This window comes from Anser brachyrhynchus (assembly GCF_964034855.1).
Source record: "Anser brachyrhynchus genome assembly, chromosome: 18".
NCBI lineage: Eukaryota > Metazoa > Chordata > Aves > Anseriformes > Anatidae > Anser > Anser brachyrhynchus.
Window position 1 is genome coordinate 8,852,047 of NC_137711.1, and position 22,095 is coordinate 8,874,141.

At 59.8% G+C, this 22,095-nt stretch overlaps 1 protein-coding gene across 8 annotated transcripts in view; it reads right to left on the minus strand.

Annotated features, from left to right (window-relative positions):
• Window positions 1–22,095, minus strand: part of SEPTIN9 (septin 9) — a 129,509-nt gene that overhangs the window by 48,923 nt on the left and 58,491 nt on the right. For 6 of the 8 annotated variants that reach the window (XM_080560669.1, XM_080560666.1, XM_080560670.1 and 3 more), the window contains one exon: window positions 983–1,642. In XM_080560669.1, coding sequence (XP_080416795.1) covers window positions 983–1,642 — 660 coding nt within the window. Of the gene's footprint in view, window positions 1–982; window positions 1,643–4,825; window positions 4,962–15,573; window positions 15,756–22,095 lie in introns of those variants that run through there. The other 2 variants (XM_080560667.1, XM_080560660.1) reach the window with 2 other exon arrangements.

The following is a 22,095-nucleotide window of genomic DNA, read 5'->3' on the forward strand; positions in this document are numbered from 1 at the left end:
CCTTTTGTGGCAGTGCCAGGCTGTCCTGCCCTGTAAGGCAGACCCCAGACAGCTGGGCTCTTTGGTAAAACTCATCCCCAGCAGCTGCCCCGGGTTTCTGGAGTCCTTTTTGATGCAAAGAGCCCTCCCTTTCCCCCCTGGGCAGCTGGGGGATTCGGCAGCTGAGATGGTCTCCTGCTCTTAAAGCGCCCAACTGTCTGCAGTCCAGAGCCCGGGGAGCTCCCCGCAGCCCAAACCCAGCAGGATGAGGCCAAGCGCAGGGAAAAAAACGGGTCCTGGGCATCATCCACACCGGTGCTGGGGACAGAGCGCCTGGCGGGGCGGCCCAGGCTGAGCCACCACTGAAGTCGCGCTCAGACCTCAGCTGGAGCCCGAGGGACACCACCTTCGGTGCCCAACAGAGGCTGAGCGGAAAACAAGACGCAGCCAACGTGAGGCAGGGCTCGCGGGTCACAGTGGCTCTGGTCCGTGCTGTTATCAGGCTTTTGGCTCCAGCGGCCAGGAGAACAAAACACCCTGCCCCCTGCTAACCAGGAGGCTGTTTCTGCCCCACAACCCCAGCAACAAGATGAACCAAAACCATCCCAGCGACACCCCCGCAACCTGCTCGTTCCCCGCCCCACCAGAGGCTGCTCTGGGCGCTGCGCGGGCGCTGGGTCTGCAGGCACAGCCCGAGCTGGCCCGAGCGCCCTTTTCTGCAAGCGGCGCGCTTTTGGCACTCTCCCATTTTATTTCTTCGGGGCTCGATAGCGTCTCTTATTCCAACTGACAGCTCTTTCAGCCCGAATAAAACCAAGCGTAACGGCCGTGTAGTTAGACACGCGTGAGCCCAGAGCCGAGCCCAGCCCCGAAAGCCATCGCTGCCTGGGCTGGAGGAGCAGCCGTCAGCAGCGCTCCGGGCTCAGCACCCTGCACAGACGTTTAACCCGGAGCGAAGGCAGCCGCGAGCCAGCCTCCCACCCCCGTCCGCAGCTGTACTCACCCTCTTCTCTCTTCGGTGGGCTCTCGACCAGCACTGGCTGCGGTTTTGGCTCTGCCTGGGGCGGCTGCGGGGCCGGGGCAGGCTCCAACCCCTCGGCCTGCCGCGCCGGTGGGGCTGGCAGCTCGGCAGCCTTGGCTACCTGAATTTCCACTCGCTTGGTGGCCACGTCGGGCAGGGCAGCGTTGGCCATCTCGGCTCGGCGCTGGGGCATCTCGGGGATCTTTGAGGCTGGCGCCTCCGCCCTGCGGAGCCCTGGCTCCTGGGGCTTGCCGAGCGTGATCTCAGTCCTCCGCGGGGTGGGCTCCGGGGGTTTGTGCCCCAGCACATCTGCTCGTTTGAGGCCAAACCTCGACAAGCCCGAGGTGGAGTTCTCCACCTGCTTGGATGAGATGTCAATGGAGATTTCTGTTCTTCTGGACACCGGCTCGGGCAGTTTGGGTCCGGAGAGCTCCACTCTCCTCAGAGAGGGCTTGGGGGATCGCTGGCCCGTGGGGTCTGCATGCCTGGCAGGCGGCTCCGAATTCCTCGCACCCAGTTCCTGAAACTTCTGCGTGGAGCTGGACACCGTGGACCTGAGGAGGGGGTTCGGGGTCCGTCTTTGTGGGGTGGAGGAATTTGAAGACTGATCTACCTCCTCGACCTCAAAAGATCTTTTCAGAGCTGAAAGACATTAACGGGAATGCAAAATTTAGTTACCGGCCATCTATGCATCTCAAGGGACACTTACAGGAACCGTCTGAGACTTGTGGCCCTGTTGCTGCTCCTCCCTGGTGCCATGCGAGGATTCACGGCCCCATTGACTGCCTCTGGGGACTGAGGGCCAGGCTCTGCCTCTTCAGAGGAGCTACAAACCCAGAGGCAAAGCTGGAACTTGGACCAGGAAATTCAACCCCAGAAGCGTAACCCGGAGTGCCAGCCTCCCCTACACCGCCCCCCCGCCCACCCGACCCCGCTCCCCATCACGGCACAGCCCAGGGCTCAGCGGCCCCGCTCCGAGCGCTTTCCTTTGCCTCTCGCGTCCAGAGGATGCGCAGATAAACACCGGCTTCCCGGTGACCGCTGCCAGCAAAATCCTCGTCCGGAACGTGAAAACAATCTCCGAAGAGCCCTGAACCCAAATAACACGGCAACAAAAACAAAGGTGGCAGTCACAGGAGCGCGTATCCTTAAAAACAACCCCGGAGTCCATCTCAGCCAAAGGCTGCAGTGCTTTAAAAACAACAGCAGGAGACCCCCAGTGCAAGGAAGGGGCAAACCAGGAGGGGCTGGGGACATCCTAAAATCTAAACAGCATCACCCCCGTTATACCAACGGGGAAATTAAGGGGCAGAGAGAGAGAGAGAGAGATGCAACACCAGTTAGCAGTGAGATTCAAGAGAGGATTTCCCACTTAACGCTTCCAGAGGCAGCAGAGCCCCACTTTCAGCACCAGGCCGGCTCTGACACCGCTCCCGCCACCACCCGAGCCACGTGCTGCCCTAAGGTGGACGCCCAGGTCGGCAGCAGGTGGCACAGACACCCGCACACGTCCCTGCCGTCTGGCTCCACCTGGCGCACGGGTCCCCACAGGCTGCCAAAGACTGAAAACCTCAAAACCCCCAAAGCCGGGAACCTTTCTAAGGAAACCTGACGGTGCCGGACCTTCAGCTCGCTGGCTCTGAGCTGCAGAGGGGACAGAGAGCACCACCAAAGGAAGCCCCCACCTGCAGGCTGATGCTCCCCTCTGCGATGCGAGGCAAGGTCGGGCTGGGCCGTGCAAGGCTGAGCAGCCCGGGCAGCCCGACGCACGCCTCAGTGACAATTCCCTGCATCCTTTAAACCAACAGAGCAACACCAGCAAGAAACCGCCTTTAAAATCCGCCCTGAGATCCCACGGGATGCCGGGGATGGGGGAGAGCCTTGCTCACGGCTTTCCCTCACCCCTTGCCATCCTGCCACCCCCAGTCCCCCCTTCTCCGGCAGCTCAGGAGGAGCTGCAGCGCCCCGGACACGTCGCACACCGGGGAGCAGCCCCGGGCTCGGCCATGGGAGGCAGCTGCCGCGGCTGCCGGCTGCAAGCAGGGGCAGGGAAGCGGCCACGTGGCAGCCACTCGGCTCCGCTCCGCCAGCAGATCGCAATCGCAGCTGCTGACACGCACGGCTTTGGGCTGTCTTCCCTTTTCAGGGGGAATACCCGCAGAACTATTAAATACGAACGCTGGCTGGGAGCAGGAGCCCCCCCAGGACGCTCTGTGTGAGTGACCCCGCAAAAGCGGCTGCTGGGAGCCCTCCGTGCCCAGGAACCAGCCCAAAGGGACATACGGATGTGGGCATGGACACACACCTCTGTGTCCCCTCTGCAGCCTAAAATCCCACACGGGAAACACTGAGAAGCAACAGCGTGCACGGGACGGGTTCCTGCCAGGGGCAGGACATGCAGAGAGGCCGCCCGAGCCTGGAGACCCTGCGGTGCCGCTCGGGCACGGCATCCGAGCTGCTCGTTTGTGCCCCCCCAGTAACACAGTAATGACGGGAGGGGCCCCGGGGGGCCAACTAGCAGCGACAAACCCTGCACCTCAAAACACCCAGGGGCAGGAGGGGCAGGGGGCAGGAAGCAAACCGGAGGACGGGGAATGGTCCTGCCCCACGGAGAGGGGATGTTACCCGCGGCACAGCCAGAGCCACGCGGGGGCTGCCACCTGTGGGGCCACCGCACCTGCGGGGAGGAAATCGAGAAGCTGGCGAGGAAACCGTTTTCCTCCATTTTATCTGCTCTGTTTTCTGAATCCCCTACAAGGCTGCACACGGCAGGCACTGCAGAGCTGCGTCCAACCCCCGGTTATCAGCACCCAAGAACAAGCGACCAATTTAAAGCAGCCCCAGCCGGAGAACTGCTCTGACGGGTCCGAAGCTCTCCAAAACCGAGTGGGAGCGCAGACTTCACCACTCCCACTCCCCATCGTGCCCCTAATCACATTTTAGCCACCTGCCCCGAACCCCCAAGTTTCAAACGCCGCAGATCGAGCCCTGGCTGCACTTTGCAGGCAGCAAGGGGAGCAGCAGGGACATCCTGGGAGCAGCCCCTCCTGTCCCCAGGCAGAGCCACACGGGGAAGGGGACATCGGCAGAGGACATGGCCACGTGGCACCGGTTCCCTCAGGTTTCGCATCACGGTTTTGTCCGCTTCAGGCTTTTAAAACCTGCTCGTCATTCCCCCTGCCAGCCAACTCCGTCGCGTTTTATTCCTCTCCACAAAGCAGCCTAGTGACAGACGTGTCTGGGGCAGCAGACGTCTGAAGCAAATGCTCTCAAGGAACCCGATAGCGAAGGAAACGCTGGCGAGTCTCTCCGCTTTGTGAACGTCCCTCTGGAAATTTCTCTGCACCACGCGGCCCGGGGATTTCTTCCTGAGCTGGCGGCGAGTTTTGGATACGAAGAGCCCCGCTGACCTCCGGGGTTTGCGGTGTGAGCCACCCATCATCCCAGCTCCCTTCAGCCCCCGTGGGATTTGCCAGTGTGGAAAGGAACGAGGGCAGCAGTGACCTGGCGGGGAGGAACACGGTGGCAGCGCAGGAGCCGCTGCCTGCAGCCCATTCTGCTGCCCTCAAACCTCTCCAAGCGCCCTAAGGCCGGGGCAAACCCGCACCCGCAGCACGGCCCCTGGAGCGCAGCCATCCCCTGCCCTTATCTCAGGGCTGGCCTGGGTACAACACCCAGCAATGGCTTTTCTCCAGGTCTTTCTGGGCCCCGCTGCAAAAAAATGAGGAAAAGGTCAAAGCCCAGACACAAAGGGGGTTCCCGAAGTCTAAGGAAGAGCTGCAAAGCCGTGATTAGGGGCACAGAGGATTGGAACCATCCAAATACCGCTTCCCATGCCCACACTGCGCCCCGGAGCAGCAGCGAGGGGGTCCCGAGGGGGGTCCTCAGGGATGCCACCGCCGGTGACATCGGTCCCCAGCCCGGCCGGAGCTCCCCTGCGCAGCATCGCCTCGCTCCTGCTCCTCGCGCAGAAAAGAGAAAGAGCTTGGGAAGCAAAACAACGGCCAAAAAAATAAATATAAAAAAAAAAAAAGAGAGAAAAGCTTAAAAATAGCCTGTCCTGTCCAGAGCCAAGAAAGGAAAGCAAACAGCCTCTGCTCCGCAGGACCCTCCCCCGGCTTCCTGCGGGGAAGCTGGCGTATTAATTAAAACAACAGGAGCCCGAGGCCGGCTCCGCATGGTGCTGGGGCCCCGCTGGCAGCCGTGGGCAGTGCCCGGGGTCCCCGCAGGCTCCAGGGCCACGTCCCTGACGGAGGACTCCAGGGAGCGGGACGGCCCTGCTGCAGGGTTATATCCCCACCGTGACGTTTTCCTGGGGCTGTTTGGTGTTAGCAGGGCTTCCCCTGCCCCACCGGCAGCATCCCTCCCGCTGGCTGGTGGTGGAGGCGCGGAGCATCGCCCTTCCTCCTCTTCCTCTCGAGGTGCCTGCGCCGCGGGGCGTGAGCGCCAAGCGGGGTTGTCATTTGCACGCGTTTCCTTTTAACCGATTCCAACCCAATTCCGGCAGCCACTGCCTCAATCCGTGCCGCGGGAAGGCAGTGGCTCCCGTCCCACAGCACAACAAGCTGGAAATCCCCTAAAGCGAGGTTCCCAAGTGCTCCCTTTCGGTGCCAACCCAACCCGGGCAGCACGACCCCTGTGCCTGGGCTGCGGATCGCTCGCTCGGCCCCTTCCCGAACCCCTGGAGGCAGGGACAGCCGGGCAGCCCCCACACTAATCCTGGCACGTGGGGCTCGGCGCGGCAGCACCTGCTGCCCTCCGCCTGCACACAACCGCAGCTCCTGCGAGCCCCCGGCCTCGACCCCCCAGCTTGGCAGCCCCGCTGGACTAAACGCCAGCGCGCGCGGGGGCCGTCGCTGCTCTGCGAAGTAATTTTATCCTCCGAAAATGTTTTGACACATGGAAGAAAGCAAATCCGTACTTCAAGTTTCACGATTTCTTCCTGCTGCCGATGCTTTCCCCCTGCTTAAAGCCCCGTTCTGGAATCACCGCTTCCCTCCCGCGCCCCTCCTGGCACGGCCGCGTCCCGTCCCGGTACCTCCGTCCCCTCTGCCCTGCCTCTGCCACCCAGGGGGCTCGAGCCAAGCGGCTGCAATGCCCCTGGGCTGCTCCCCGGCAGCCTGGCGCTGGGGACAAGACACGCACGCCTTCATCCCGGGCTCGAGCACCGCCAGAGAAGCAGTGAAGCGCTCGTGTCCCCGTCCGCTGTGTGCTGGGGATGCTCGCACGGCGTGGCTGCTGCGCCCTCCCGGTCGCACCACGGTCAGGTCCCGGCGGTGGTTAAAGCTGCTCCTCGGGGGATCCTGCAAACTGGCGAGAGGGGGCGGAGGTCTGGTTCAGACCCCAGAAGCACATACGACAACAGCCAAGAGCTTCCAGAGAAGCCACAGGCAAGTGGCAGGGCTGGGGGTCGTGTCTCATTGCTCCCCTCCAGGTTGGGGGTCACGTCTCATCGCTCCCCTCCCTGCAGGAGGGTCCCCCACCACGTCCCAAGCCCTGGGATCGAGGCAAAGGCGCCCGGGGGACACGAAGGGCTCGGTGGCTCCTGCCCCAGGGCTCCGAGCATCCCTGCGGGTGCTGGGAACCGGGGGCGACGCGGCTCGTCCTGCCCCGGGCAGCATGTGGGAAGGGGCCGTCAGCAGAGCGACATCTGCTCCTTCTTTCTTTCCTTTTCCTTTTAAACAGAATACCCCAAGTAACAGTCGAGGGGATGCTTTACACAAGGAAACCTCTATGCACAGAGCTCTGGAGGAGACCAAAATAAACAGAGAGGGATGCTGGCTCCTCCCGGACCTGCGCTAGCTGCTTTGCAACTTGAGCCCCGGGCTCTGCCGCGGTGCTGAGCTGCTTCCCATTAAACATCCTCTGCCCCTCACATGGTTTCTGTAACCCAGGGGTTACATTTGCTTGCTTGCTTAAGCACTGAAAGCTTTCCTTGCGCTTTCAGACACATAAGAGCCTTATGGGAATAGGCCAGCCAGTCGCCCCGGTGTTTCACACGATACAATGGGCTCGTTTCAGAGCGCTGACTTTCTCTAAACTGCTACCAGATGGCGACCTCCTGTTCCCGGGGAGGAAAAAGGGGGAGGCAGCGGCCGCAGGTGTCCTCTTTCAGCGGGCCCCCCCAGACCCCATGCCAGTAACTGTTCGTGGCCATCCCAGCTGCCCGGAGCCCCGTCCCCCGGCAGCAGGAAGCTCCCTGCCTCCACTGGCCCCGCTGGCATCCTCCCCGTGGCACCGTGGGGACACCCGGCTTTGGTTTTTAGCGCTGCTTACCCAAAACCACTGCCCGGGATGCTGACAGGGAGCTACCAGCACCCACAGCATCCAGGATGCCTTCAGGAGCGAGACGCCTCGGCTACGGGAACGAGCACGATGCTCTGCATGCACCCACAGGCCACGCGTACGGCGCGCATGAGCCCCAAAGCTCCTGCAGCGGGGCACGCGTCCACCCCTCCTCGCGGCAGGGGGCTCCCGGCGGTGCCAGGACCCAGCTGGGACGGGCAAGTCCCGAGAGCCGGCAGCCTGCGGAGCCCCCGTGCCAGCGCTGCCCTCCCAAGGGCTTCACGAGCTTCAAGACTTGCAGCTCCGAAGCAGCACAAGAGGTTCGGGTCCCCCTCTTACCTCTGGGGAAACGAAGGCGAGAAGCTTCAGCGACTTTCCCAAAGCTGCCGGTCATTTGGGGTAAGGCGAGGGGAGAGGTCAGGATTGCTGGGTCCTGCCCCGGGCTTGCACCGGGAGGTTTTGTGCCCTTTTTTTGCCATAAAAAATAGGTTTGCTGCCACAAACACACCTATATAATCGTGATCTGCTGCCGTGAATGGTTTATGCGAACACAAACCGTTCCTTTGACTTCAAAACCAGCGTTAATGACAAGTTTCCACAGATTTCACGGCCTGACACAGGAAGACATCAGCGGCGACGCGCTGTCACCATGCAGTGCTTTGTAAACCGTGCAAACCGTAACAAGAACTGAATTAGGGAGGAAATTTGGGGATAAATGCAAGTTCAGAGCTCTGCCGCTAACCAAAGCCTTTCGAGCAGCATTTCGCTCCTGTTCAGCAAATTACAAAGACAGCCTCAGAGAGCGAGGCAGCAGACCCAGCCATTTATCAGCACGCAAGAGCAAAGTTGGAACTAAGAATAGAAAAAAAATAATAATCCACACTCAGATTAAGTCAAAATCCCAGATTTCCAGTCCCTATAAGGGAGCTCTAGAAAGGTTTTAGCTTCGATTCTCCGTTGCACTCTGTTTTATATAACCACTAACCCTCAGCAAAATGCTTCCAGATCTGACCAGCTATTTGACTTCCCTTATGAAACGAATGTTTCGGCTTCGCGCAGACAACCCCGCGCAGAACAGGGCACCCAGCCCCACAGATCGCATTACCGGCTCTCCGCACAGCTTTTGCCTCCGGTCCGTGCTCCAGTTTCCTTTCAGGAGGGGAGAGGGAAGAGGGAAATAAATCCTCCCTGCCTCCCAGGGGACTGCGGCTTTGGTTTGATCCGCCGGGATTTCTAAAATGCTTTGCAGTTATTGCCCAGGGGGCCAAATCGTGGTGCAGACGGTCCTGCAGCCCCCAGACCACCGCCAGCTTCGGCGCTGGCTTGCAGGGCACCAACGCTGCGAAGGGTTAAGAGCAAGCAGGGCCCCGCACAGCTGCCTTGAGGAAGCCAAAAGCACTGAGCGGCGTCAGAGGCTCTGCCAGACGTGGCTGGGGATGAGTCACGGCCCCGGCCAGGCACACAGAGGGGACATCAGGAGTGACTCAGGTGGGCAACGAGCCTCGGGGACAGGGCGCCGGGTGATTAAACTGATTAAATCATTAGGTGATTAAATCTCAGCTTGATTATCCGTCCTCCGGCGGGCGGAGTTGCAACACGCTGGTTAAAATGCTACAGAAAAGGATAAATCAGCACAAACGGTTAGAGGAGGGGGGCACCTCCACCAGGGGTGACTGCAGACACAGCTCCCTTCCTGCTGACCCCAAGGAACCAACCTGCGAGCGCAGGTACCCCAAATACCAACCCACGGCAGCTTCGCCCAAATAACACCAAAGAACTCCCCAGCGTTGGTGCTGCCGACACCAAGACCACCCCTGGGTGCCGGCCGTTGTCTGCAGGGCCACCCGAGGAGCAGCAGCACCTCGTGGAGATGTCCCCAGGCCAACGTGACCTTAACTCGGGTGCCACCACCAGGGCCTCTGTCGCAGCGCTGGGGGACGCGGGGGACAGGCGGCACTGCCACCAGACCAGCCGCGAGCCGGCCCGGAGGGACCCGTGGTGCCCGCTCCGAGGCGTCCCCAGGAGCCCCGAGGGCTGAGCGCCGTCCAACAGCCTCGCAGAAGCGATCACGGTAAAAGGCTGAGTCACGGCGTCGGGAGCTGAGAGCTCTCCTTCAACGGGGGGCAGCTTTTTGGAACGAGCCAAGGACAACGAGGCACACGGTCAGCGCCCGAGGGTGCCCCTTTGGGGCAGGGAGGGCTCAGCGGCACAGCGGGTGGGTGCCGTGCCCCCACAGACAAAGCAGAGGGGTGCCAGCACCAAAGGGCACCCTATAAGTGGGGAACAAGAGGTGGCCACGACACAACCCCAGCCCTGTGCCAAAGGGCACGGCGGTGCAACCCGGCCCTGCCCCACAAAGAGGCCCCTGATGGACACTGCCCCCACCGAAAAGACACGGCCCCATCAGCAAGCGGCCTCAGACCCATCGGCTCGCTTTGCGGGCTCCAAACGAGGACTCAGCATCACTGCTGCCTCCCCGGCCCAGCCCTGACGGCCAGGAGGTGCCCTGCAGGGCTCGCTGCAGCACGAGGACGGAGGGAGGGGAAGGGGAAGAGCCTATGTCATGGCACTGCAGAAAGACAGCGCCTTAAATATCAAATATCAGAGCTAGAAACGTGAATATCTGGGGTGATTACGGGCTCTGAAGCCTCCATTATTGCCTCTGGATTTATGACAAGTCCCAGTGCAGGCTCTCGTGGCTGCTGTCTGGCGTCTGGCTCCTGGGAAAAGGGGCTGAGGGGCTCCCTGCGAGGAAGGGCTGCAAAGCAGAAATGGAACCAGCAGCAGACAGCGGGGCCGCAGGGCACCCGGAGGCGTCAGGATGCTCGCTCAGCAGCGGGTTTGCTGGCATTTGTTAGCCAAGGGATGTGGACGTGGTCCCTTGGACACAACAGCGTGACCCAGAGCACTCCAGGAGCGCTTCCCCCTCTCTGCTGCCATAAACCACCAACGGGAGGTACCAAGGAGCAGAGAACGAGTACGTTTCAGGTGAGCCTTTAGCTCAGGGAAAGATGCTACCAAGATCCCAGAAACCAGCGAGCACTCGGTAGACGTGCTCCAAACCTTGACTGCCCTCCAGGCACCAGCAGTGCTGTGCAGCCAAAGCACTTATCCTGGCCCTGGCACAAAGACCCGTCCACCCTCCGTCCCTTCCCTCCAGCACTTTGAAAGGTTCCTTTCTAATTACTGCGACACCCTGCTCGCTTTGCCCAGGACACACCTCAGACGGGCAGCAGGAGCTCGCCCCTACCAGCCGACGCTGGAAACGCTCCCCGCTGACACGGCGCCAGGGACGCCCTGCTCCGCGCTGCGGTGGTTGCCCGTCCCCGAGGACACGCAGCCCAGCCCTCGTTGCATAAGCTGGCTATAAACAACGACCTCTGGACGATCCTACGTCCTAACCGGGGCCAGAGGCTATCCCCAGAGCCCCGCTCACGTGGATGGAGAGATCCACGTCCTGTTCTTCCCGTTCCCACTCCCTCACAGCCTCTGTATTCCCAAGAAACTAAATATGCACGGGGAAAAAAGAAAACAAGCCACAACTGCAGGTCCCCGCTGCTGTAGCCAGGCAGGTGCAGTTTTTCCACTCGGCACGTGAAAGGCCGGTTCCTCTGGGGGAGGCACAGCTCCTGCCGTCCCACCGGCACCTTCCCCAGCTCCTGCCTCTCCCCCACGGGCTGATCGGGCAGAAAGCTCCCGGCCAGCCCGTCCTTTTGTCTCGGGCTCGGAAGTGTCTGTGAAGCTCATCTTCGGGGCTGTCGGAGGCGGTGGCTGTCTCGGAGCGGGACACAACTGATCGACCAGCTGGGAGAGCGGTGCCAGCCCCAACTGCACCATTCCGGCGGTAAGAAGCATCGGATGCACCGGCTGCAGGATGAGGTTTTTTTGGGATGGCCCAGGAAACGCAACAACCGGAGTCCAGGAGCTTCGCTTCGCTCCCCAGGTTGCGATGATCCGCGATGTAATCTCGAAGATCTTTTTGCATTTCCTTTTCCAGGCATTGAGCCTCCGCACAGCCAGGGCCGTGAGTCACGCAGCCCGGCCCCCAGCCCAGCCCCTCGCCTGCGAGCCCCGGCGAGAGCCGAGCCTACAACCCCCGCGGGAGGGACGGAGGAGCCTGGATCCAGGGAGGTACTGAGGGAAACACGAGACAGCCCCGCTCCGGGGCCTTTCCCTGTATTGAATTCGAGGCACATCACCCACATAACACCGTGACCATCCCTCCGGCGGGCTGCTGCTAAGATTAGCAGCGGGGCTGAGCCCTCCACGGGCAGCAGCTGCCGCCGGGAGCAGCAGGGACGCCAGCCCCGAGCCAGCCCCCCGAGCCACCCGCGTCTCTGCTTGGGAGAACCCTAAGGACGAGCCCGTGAGATTCACGGGCACAGAAAAGGCAATTTCTGCAAGCAACCTGGCCGCCTCTTTTCGTCTTTAATGACCCCCAAAACCACAACGTAACTTAGCCCAGCTCAAGACCTCATTGAGACAAAGCCTGTGGCTGAACTACTAGAAACAGCGCTCGCCGGGCAGCACGAGAAGTGTGTACCCGAGGGGAAGGTGCCAACAGCAGAGAAGGAAAAACAGAAGTGATGATGAGAGAAGCCTTCCAACAGCAATGAGGCGTGCTGGCGGGCTGGGAGCCCCGTGCCCTCAGCCCCACAGAGCCAAGGTCTGGGCACCAGCGAGCCCGTCACTCGCCGGCTGCTTGGGGTTCGGCTTCCTAACGTTATCCCAGATTTCACAAGATCCACGGAGTTGGGCCAAGGGGAACGAGTAAGTCAGGGAAAGCTCCCCAGGGGCTTAACCGCTGTGGATGAAGGCTGTCTGGCGGTTTCTGCTGGAGCGGAGCTGCGAGCCCAGGCTCTAGCCCTGGAAGTCGCGCCTGACCCCGCCACGCTACCCGGCGATTTCTGCAACGACAGCCCCGCTCGGCACCGACTGCCACTCGCAGCTTGCATCTCCTGGGAAACGTTGTGCTTCAGCCTCATCACACAGCAAGGAGCCTGGTGCTAACCTACAGCACTGGCAAAGAGCGCGCGGCGTCGCCGCTGCCAGCGCCATCAGCGCTTTCCAGCACGCCGGAGCCTCGGCTGCAGCCTCGCTCCCAAGAGAGCAGCTCGTCTCTTCTCCCCCTTACAGTAGGCCACACGCACACGCTGCTTTTAACTTCGTAGCAGGAAGCAGGAGGCCCGCACCGTGGAGTTATCTCCCTGCAGCACCACAAGCAACCAACAGCAGCGAGGGGAGCATCCTCCCCTCTGCAGTCCCACAGCGAGGGCCCGCAGCTGAACACCGAGGACACTGACGCTGCAGAACCGCTCGCCCTGAGCAGGATCAGGATGGTTTGGGCTTCACACGACGCTCACACTGCCCACGTCCCACCACCCACCTTGACCCGCTGCGGCAGGTTCCTGCAGCCCCGGCAGAGGCGAGCTTGGGAAGTCCTGGCCCAGCCGCGGCTGAACCAGCGGCGCTGCCGAAGACCTGCCAAAATCTATAAACCCGTAACTTACGTCCTGCAAAGCTTGGCAAACCGCAGACCTAACGCTGCTCTCCTCCAGCTGAAGGTGGGGAAGCCCTTGCCAGCGGAACGAGCCGGGTTAGGGCTCCCCTGCGGCGCCTGCAGGCTCAGCACGAGGTGGGCACGCTGCTGCCTGGATGTGGCTGGCCCCACCGCAGCGCCGGGCACACAGCACGCAGCCTGCTAAACTACGAGTATTTGGTACTCTTCCCTTCTCCGAAAAGGCCCCTGCATCCCCCACAGAGCTGGGGGAGATGGCAGCCAAGCCCCAGAGCCGCTGGAGCCCAGCGGTCCTACACCGCGCCGAGCCGCGGGGAGGAAGGGCGGCAGGAGCAACCCCGGTGGGTCGGGAGGCGCTGGCGTGTGACTGGCAAGAGCCAAGGGGGCTCTGGCTGCCGGCTGACCTGGTGTTTCGTGGCGTTTCTGGCTGCCCAGCCACAGGCTGAGATACCCCCCTGGCAGTCATTAACTGCCCTGTTGTAGGGATGCTGCTGTGCAGCCCAGAGAACTAACTGACCTGTGAAACAGTCCCCGGATCCCTGCTCGAGGGCAAGGGCAGACCTTTTTTTGGCTGCAGCTGCACAGGGCTGCTGTTTCCTCAGCCTCTCCCTGGGCATAGGCAGGGGCTGCAAGGCACCGCACACCGTAGAGTGGCACCGCACATGGCTCAGCCTCGCCAAGGAACACGCATGGCCCGGAGTAAGCAGCCCCAGGGCTCCCAGCAGAGCCTTTACCATATCCAAGCTGGGAATTACTCCTTCCTCGGGGATTTAAACACAACAGGGGCAGGCAGGAGACCTGGTATAACCACAGATATAACCACATCAGCGGTGCGGAGCCCTGCAAGGGGACGCTCCCCAGTCCCCAAAGAAGGGTCACAAACATCCCCGTGAGCCCTGGGGCAACAACCCCGCGGATATTTGGGCTGCTCCCTGTCCCAGTTCCCGCTGGCCCCGGCCTTCCTACAGGATGTGGCTTCCCTCGGCCTCCCGCTAACCCTCCGCCCCCACCCCGGCGCTGCGGCAGAGCCCGGGGCCGCACAAAGAGGAGGCAGGACGCGGCCGCATCTTAGGACGAGGGCACCCGAGAGCCCAGGAGCAGCCTGCTGACACCCCAGCCCTGCCACTCGTTTCCTGCCCAACCTGGAAGAGGAACCGCGGGGCTTTCGGCTTCCTCATCTACCCAGCAGGAAAAACAATACTTTGCTCCTCCATGGAAAGCACGAAGGAGTTAGCCAGGAGGCGGTGAAGTTGTCTCAGCCTATCGCAACGCACGCGGCCCCTGGACAAGCTTTCATCGCGGCCCCCAGATCCCTACGACTTCTCTTTTTTTTTTTTTTTTCTTTTTGCTAAAAACCGCTGCACGAAGCTCGCCTTGGGTCGCTGCCAGGACGCGGGAGTGCATGCGTGCAGGGACGCTGCTGCTGCTTTTCCACAACTCCGCTCCGGAAGATGAGCTCCCCCGAACCGCCCTCTCGATGCCTGCTCCAGACAAATCCCCCCCGCTCCTCTCGCCCGCCTTTAACCCGCACAGCTGGCAGCAGCACCCCCTCCGCGAGCCTCTTTTCCTGTCCCTTCCCTGAAAACCCAAGGCGCTGGGCAAGAGCCGCAGCCGCCCGGGGCGCCGGCATCTTCCCCCCCAGCTCGCTGGGGACTGCAAGGAGATACCCCAGCGGGGAGCGGTGCAACGCTATCAGGCAGCTGGAGCCATGCCACAAGACAAACCCAAAGCTTTCTGCCGCAGGCAGCTCCTGCTACGGACGTTTTTGAAACTCAGATCCAGTACCCGCAGCACAGCTATTTTATAGCTGTGTTTGCATCCAAAATCTGGGAATCAACTGCAGGGCCAACGCCTGGGGATCCACAAACTTTTCACTGCGTCACACGCGTGTCCTCGGCTGAAAACCCACCGAAAGCAACCGGGGCAAGGCAGGAAAGCGAGGCGTCCCGCAGGACCCTGCGTTAGCAGCCAGCAGCGGGGCGCAGCGCTGCTCCTCCAGACAAAGCCGCGGAGCCGAGGCAGAGCCGGGCACGAGCTCGTCCCCGTTCCCCCTTCGCAGCCCTCCCGAGCCCCACGGCCGGACCCGCACAGCTGGACCCGCACAGCTGGACCCGCACAGCTGGCGGCTCCAGGCAGCTGCTGCGGCTCCGGGGGGTCGGAGGGGATGGGATGGGGACGGGAAGGGCTGTGGGACCCCAATAGGGCTGTGGGACCCCAGGGAGAGCTGTGGGACCCCAGGGAGAGCTGTGGGACCCCAGTAGGGCTGTGGGACCCCAGGGAGAGCTGTGGGACCCCAATAGGGCTGTGGGACCCCAGGGAGAGCTGTGGGACCCCAGGGAGAGCTGTGGGACCCCAGTAGGGCTGTGGGACCCCAGTAGGGCTGTGGGACCCCAGGGAGAGCTGTGGGATCCTGGTAGGGCTGTGGGACCCCAATAGGACTGTAGGGTCTTGGGGAGGGCTGTGGGATCCTGGTAGGGCTGTGGGACCCCAATAGGACTGTAGGGTCCCGGGTAAGGCTGTGGGACCCCAACAGAGCTGTGGGGTCCTAGTAGGGCTGTGTGACCCCGGGGGAAAGCTAAGGTGTCCCTGCAGGGCTGTGGGGTCCCGGGCAGAGCTGTGGGACCCCGGGCGGGTCTCCGGGTCCCCCCCCCACCCGACCCTCACCGTTTCAAAACCCTACAAAACGCCGGTGACCCACCGCCCCCCCCCCCCAACTTTTACCCGTTCCCCCCCCCCCACTCCCCCCCGCTTCCCCTCGGGGCCCCCCCACCTTCGAAGTCGGAGATGATGCCCTCCAGCTGGGCGTTGACGGCCGGGTCGGCCATCCCTCCTCCCCGCTGCCTCCAGCCGCCGCCTCCCGCGGCCGAATGAATGGCGGAGGCCGAGCGGCAGCCGCCGCCTCCCCGCGGCCCCGGGCCCGCTGCCACGGCCCGGCCCGGCCCGGCCCGGCCCGCCCCGCGCCGCCCACTGGCTGCTCCCCGCGCCCGTCAGCCCGGCCGGCCCGCCCCGCACGGCCCCAGGGGCCCCGGGGAGAGGGGGGGGGGGGTCCCCGGGTCCCCCGGAGAACGGGGCTGGGGGAGCGGGGTTAGGGGAAGGGGGGGAGCGGGGTTGGGGGAAGGGGGGGAACGGGGTTGGGGGGATTGGGGAAGGGGGGGGGGGGTCTCAGGGCTGCCCCACACGCACAGCCCCGGGGGGGAGGAGGGCGCGGGGGGTGCCGCTGGGGGGGGGTGAGGGGGTGGTTTCGGCTGCCGGAGGTGCCTTCGGTGGTCCTGAGCAGGGCTCCAGAGGTCCCTTTGCTGGCCCTAAGCAGGACGCTGGAGGTCCCTTTGCTGGTGCTAAGCAGGACGCTGGAGGTCCCTTCGCTGGCCCTCAGCTGGGCTCCTCCCAAGGTCCCTTTACTGGCCCTAAACAGGGCTCCTCCTACAGCCCCTTTACCGGCCCTAAACAAGACTCCGGATGCCCCTTTACTGGCCCTAAACAGGACTCCGGATGCCCCTTTTCTGGCCCTAAACAGGACTCCGGATGCCCCTTTTCTGGCCCTAAGCAGGGATCCTCCAGGGGTCCCTCCCAGCCCCCAGCGGCTGCCACGGGCGGTGGCACCCTCACCGAGCCACCCAGGCCACCCCACCAGAGCGGTGGCACCAAGCTGCTGGGTCACGCCACGGGTGCTCTCAAGCACCCCTAAGCCCTCCTCAGTGCCACCCCTGCAGCTCTCCCAATCCTCCTCTTTGTTCTTTCCCAAACCCGAAGCAGAGCGCTAACTACCAGCAGGCACCCGGCGCTACCGACCCCGAGCCGCATCCGCAGCTCTGGAAAATCAGCACCAACGCAACAGGGGAGGCTCGGGGCAGCACCAAAAGCGTCTCCCTCTGACCCGGGGCAGCAAGGCACACGTTGGTTCCAGGCACTGACATGAGCCGTGCACATCAGCCTGCACGCCACGTCTCGCCCTCTTTGGGTTTGTGCACCTCTGCTCGTCATCGGATGTTTCTCCCCTCCCACGCCGATTCACATTTCGCCCTCTTGACCCTCTCTTTTTATCCTCCCCACCCCACGCTTTTGTAACATCTTTTAAAAGTGATGATACCCCTGAAAATGCGTCCAGACACATCAACAGGAAAAGCGCAATTAACGGGCTTGGGTTTTAGTCCACCTGGGGTGAACCATAAAGAAATACTATGCAAAGCCGTGGTACTGTTACTGTATATTACTGCAGAAAGTGCAGGCTTCATCACATGTGTCATACTTTTAATTTTACAGCCCTCCCACCTCCAAAGAAGTCTGCAGACACCACAGACTCTCCAACAGCGTATGTGAACCAGAAAATGAAACCAACAGCACCGATTTCCCAGACTCAAGAAATTCCATGTTAAAAAAAAAAATAATAATAATAGGAGAATAGAAGGCACTCCTGAGCCAGGTTTTACATACTGGTAATAGCTTGAGGTTTTAATACACAGAAAGGCATTATTTTAAAACATGAGAACTGTTCAGCCAGCCTTGAGAACGCACCTTTAAAATAGAAGCATGGTATTCTAAGGCAGAGGCAGTGGTTTTCTTCTTCTTTCACAAAGAAAAGCGCTCAGCTCTTTCATTTCTTACATACTTGGTGATGGCAGGAACCAACACACCACAACAGTGCAGCGAGGAGCACACTTTGCACCTCCGCGCAGTTGCAAATACGGAAATGTAAACACATCCCCGCATGATATGCTGTCCGTAAACACATCGGTGCAAGTCTCCCTGACAGTCCCACTGCCTGGACGCCCTACCTGCTCCGGATTTCCTAGAGGAGACCAAGAACCAACCTGGATTCACCGCGGGGGCTGCAGCTCTCTGTCCCAGGTCTGTGCCGTGCTCACGTCAACTCGCAGGCTCGCAGGAGCAGCGGCTGTTGCCCCGTCACACCCGACCCTGTGCTGGCTGACCTGCATCATTGGCACTGACTTTCAGAAGAAAGTGGGTTTGTTTCTCTCTTGCCAGATGCTAGCATGCAGGTCACATCCGCAGTCCATTCCAAGCGAGTAAAACATAGCTGGCGATATTTAGCCTGAGCTACCAGAGGAGTAAAAGCTGCTTTGTTAGGAGCTGTCGATGACTCCCTTGCCGGAGCTGTTACCGACATTGGGCTGTTGTGGAGGCTGGTAAGGATCATCAGATCCTGCTGCACCCTCATCGCAAGGCTCCAGAACGAGTTTAAAAGGAAAAAATGAACTAATCAAGACAAACTCAAAAACAATACTGTAAAAAGGAAAAAAATACGATAGGGCTAATGTTAGGAAGGACTGAGCACACTTTTTAATGTTCAGAGTCTCCCCCCCCCATAACCCTCAGAAGATTCAGCACAGGCCTGCTGCTTGGACTTGGTGGCACCCTCTGCTCCACGTCCCACGGGGAACTGTGTGGCACGGTGATGGGGACTGTTTCTGAGGCCCGCTGGAGGCAATAAGAAGTAAATCACTAGAAAAAAATATATATATTGCTTGATTGATCCCGTGTAGTGAGCGTCAGTGACATCTGCCCATCTCGAGATACTCAAAGCTTTCCAGCAGAAGAGTTCAGGCAGTTCGGCTTGGCTGCTGTGCCACTCTGCAATCACCCTGGATCTAATACCTGCTGCTAATAAAGGTTTAGCAAGTCAACAGGGCTGGAGAATGGCCCCAAGAAGTGTCAAGTAATAACCTGACTATTAGAGTTCATTTTCATTACAACCAGCTGCCAGAAGGGTAAATACTGCACCCATGTGCACCTAAGGCACTGGGAGGGGGAGAGGAAGATGGAAAAGCACCACGACTAATCGCAGGAATAGCCAGAGTTCTCACAGCAAATATTTAAAGCAGGGAGGTGTGTAAGCAACTCGCCCCGCAGAGCGCAATCCCAGCGCCTGCTACGCGGTGAAGGAGCAGGCTTTCCTTCGGGGGACACAAGCCCATCCTTCTCTCTCCTGGAGATTTTCATGCACTTTTATCTGATTTAGCCAGAGGCTTTACAAGACTAAAAAAATCACTCACTAATCCAGTCCACACGTAACAACCAAATACCACATCTTCTGCTTCGCTAGCTACACCCTGAACCCCAAAGCTTGTGCTGAGCTGAGGTGCTGGACAGGCAGGCAACCCCACAGGTGGCAAGAGAGCACCCAGCCCCACGGGACAGAGCATCCATCTCCCTGCAGCTCCTTCCTGGGGCTCCCCAGCAGCACCTCAGAAGCACGTGTGGTACTGCTCATCCCAATTCAGCTTCGGCGAGGCCCTGCTTTGCCCTTGCCTGGCAGATGTTGGAGACTAAGGACCCTGAGCCTGCTGGTGACACTCTGCCACGCTGCTCACGTCACCTACCTTCCTCCTGGTAAGTGAATCGGGTTCTGTTCCTTCTGTCCTCCGGGGCAGGTATTTTCTTTGGCCTCTTAGTCATTTATTCAGCTTTCTTGCTCCTTTGTCCCAACTTTCCACAAGTGTTTGTTGTTGGATTTGCTTTTAAAACATGGGGCGGAACACGGTACACTTGCGTTGTTCTCAGTGCAAGTCTCTCGTGCTTGCTGCTCCCTTGCTGACACAGCCAAGGGTCTCACCCAGGTTTATTAACCACAGGACTCACCTGGAGTTCCCTGCTAGCTGGGACCTCCGGAACATCTCACACAGTAACTGCTGCCCGAGACACGATCCCCGTTTACAAACCACCGGCTGCAGGAGGGTTCGAAGTAAGTGGCTCTGCTCACCATACTACAGCACCTCGTTCCCTAACCAACCCAGGCCACCGAGGGCACTGACTGCTCAGCCCTTCTTCTTCCACCGCCACTGCTTTTCAGATGAGCAGCAAGCTTCCTGCAAAGCTGCTTTGCTGGCCTAGAAGTGATTTCCTGTCCCGAAAACACAGCCTGTGAAATCTGCTGATCATCTACTTGTAGATACCCAGCTCAAAGTGGCACGATGCCGCGATAGCTGGCAAGAAACCTCAACCCTTGCCCCCGTGGCACCATCGCTGTGCTGCCACTAATGGAAGGAGCGCTATCGTCCTGACTTTTTAAATATTTTTCTCCAAACCTTTCTTCTGCAGCCACTTTCTCTGAGGCTGGTGAAACCCCAGCAATGCAGAGAAAACCTAGGAGTCACCGCAAGGAGAAAAAGCCTAATGGGAGAAAAAAATGCCATTTTTTTTGGAGAGGGAAGGCACCGGCATTACAAGATCCCTCATCAAGACGGGCGAGGGCAGAAAGGGGACTTTCCTATCCACACACGAGCTTTGAGCAGCACTGTACAGTCTGCTCGCAGGTTGCTAAGAACGCAGGTATTGGGGCAGATTTTCTTCCTCCCACAAGTCGAGGTTTTTCTGAGCAGCTCTCTTATCATTCTCACGATCTGCTGCAGTTATGAGCATCAGACTTGGTCAGACGAGGTGGCATGAGTCACTGTGGCTGCATGAATCAAATTATCTAGCTCACAAAAGCAAGTAATTCATCCACAGCATCTTCCTTTTCCTCCTCCTGTTTTAATTAGAAAACAGAGCTCTTTAAAGCTGTGGCCGCTTCTAATAAAATGCTTGGAGACTCACTGACCAAAAGTACCAGGCAGGAGCAGCTAAATACTGTTATTAACTACCTAACGCTTCTTTTGAGAAACCAATATCTTTCCTTGCTGCCGATGGAGGATGAAATGCCCTTCCCAGCCTTTTCAGGTTGGTGTTATGTGTAAGTGGAGGCTCTCGTGGTGCCAGCCCCCACCACCCACGTCCCCACGGCATCATTTTGTCCCTAAGCACAGCACAGCCCTGGTAGCAGCTCCTCTCAGACAGGCAGCATCAATGCAGGATAACATGTAGAAACAAAGGCATGACAACCCAAAAAAGGCAGATTTTGGAAGTGAGGGAATGGCAGGTCACACCTTTCTAAGCAAATAAATACATTTTAAAAAGCTATTGCAATTACTTTCCCTTCCACTCGTGTGCTTCCTGCAGCTTCTGAGTTCCTACGCTTCTGCTCAAAACCATTTCTGTTGCCAATCCCCCAGGAAGAGGTGCGATGATCACCATTTTACAGGTGGGGAAACTGAGGCACACAGCATCCATCGCTCAGAAATGGGGAGCTGGCAAGTAATAAACTCACGGGAAGAGCTGACCTGGCTGGGGGGCTCCCTGAGCGGGGCAGCGTGCCTGGCAGGGGACGTGGGGGACACTGGAAGGAAACCCTGACACTGGTTCCCATCGCCTCCGCCCAGGCTTTCATGTAGATGACGCCACGAACCCAGCCCTGCTGATTACACAGGAATTGTCACAAAAAATACTCCTTCACAGGACTTCAGACCCTTCCTGCTTCCTAAGCAGTGGGAAATACAGTGAGGACAGCCATATTTCAGTGCTAGTCATACTTCCCTTCCTCTGGAAGGAAACTAAGATCATGGGAAAAGCTTAAAAAAAGTGCAAAACGGGCTTGCTGATTTGAGACTGCTGGACAACTGACTGGTTTTCTAGATAAAGGAAACGCAGCCAGATCGCATCCCCCGGTGCCACAAAGCTGTGAAACCACGGCTGCAAAAACAGAGCCCGGGTGCTGCAGGAAAAAAAAATAAATAAATAAAATCTGGATGACATTGGAGCCTGGAAAACAGAAACAGATGAAATCTGGAAGAGGGACTGAAGGTCAGTACCTAAAGGGCTTTTGGCAAAGTCTTTGCTCCTGAGCAGAGGGAAGCAGGGGGAAGGACTTTGCTGCACCGGGGGTCCCGGCACGGTCGCGAGCCACTGACGCGGTACAGACAAAGCGAAGGTGCTCCTAAAATGCAGTAAATTAGGTACTTTCAGCAGCAAAGCGGAAATCAGTAATGCTCTGTCCTGACTCATCCTGCCCACCCAGCACCAGTGAAAGCGGGCAGAAAGGAGGGCTGGGAGGGGAGGGGATGTGACCGCTGGAAACATCGCACACGGATGCGCTGCAGGGAAGAGGTGTTGCGGGCAAAGATCACTGTTACCAAGGGAACAACAACAAAAAAAAAACTCAATCCAAACCCAAACAGGGCTGGGACATAAACAGGGCATTAAGAGCTGCGGGCTGGAAATTAGAGGAAGATTTTAACAGCCAGCAATGGGAGTAATACCGGGACTTCCACAAAATCAAGGGGGCAAAAAGCCAAACAGGTTTCGAGGTGGGGCACAGCCGGCCCTAGGAAGGAACGAGGCACGGTGCCCACGGCAGCAGGCGTATGGGGACAGAGATGTCCCCCCCCCGCCACCGGCCGGACCACGGGGTCCCCAGCACGCTGGCAGAGAGGGCTGGGAGCCTGCGGTGCCTGGGAAGGGA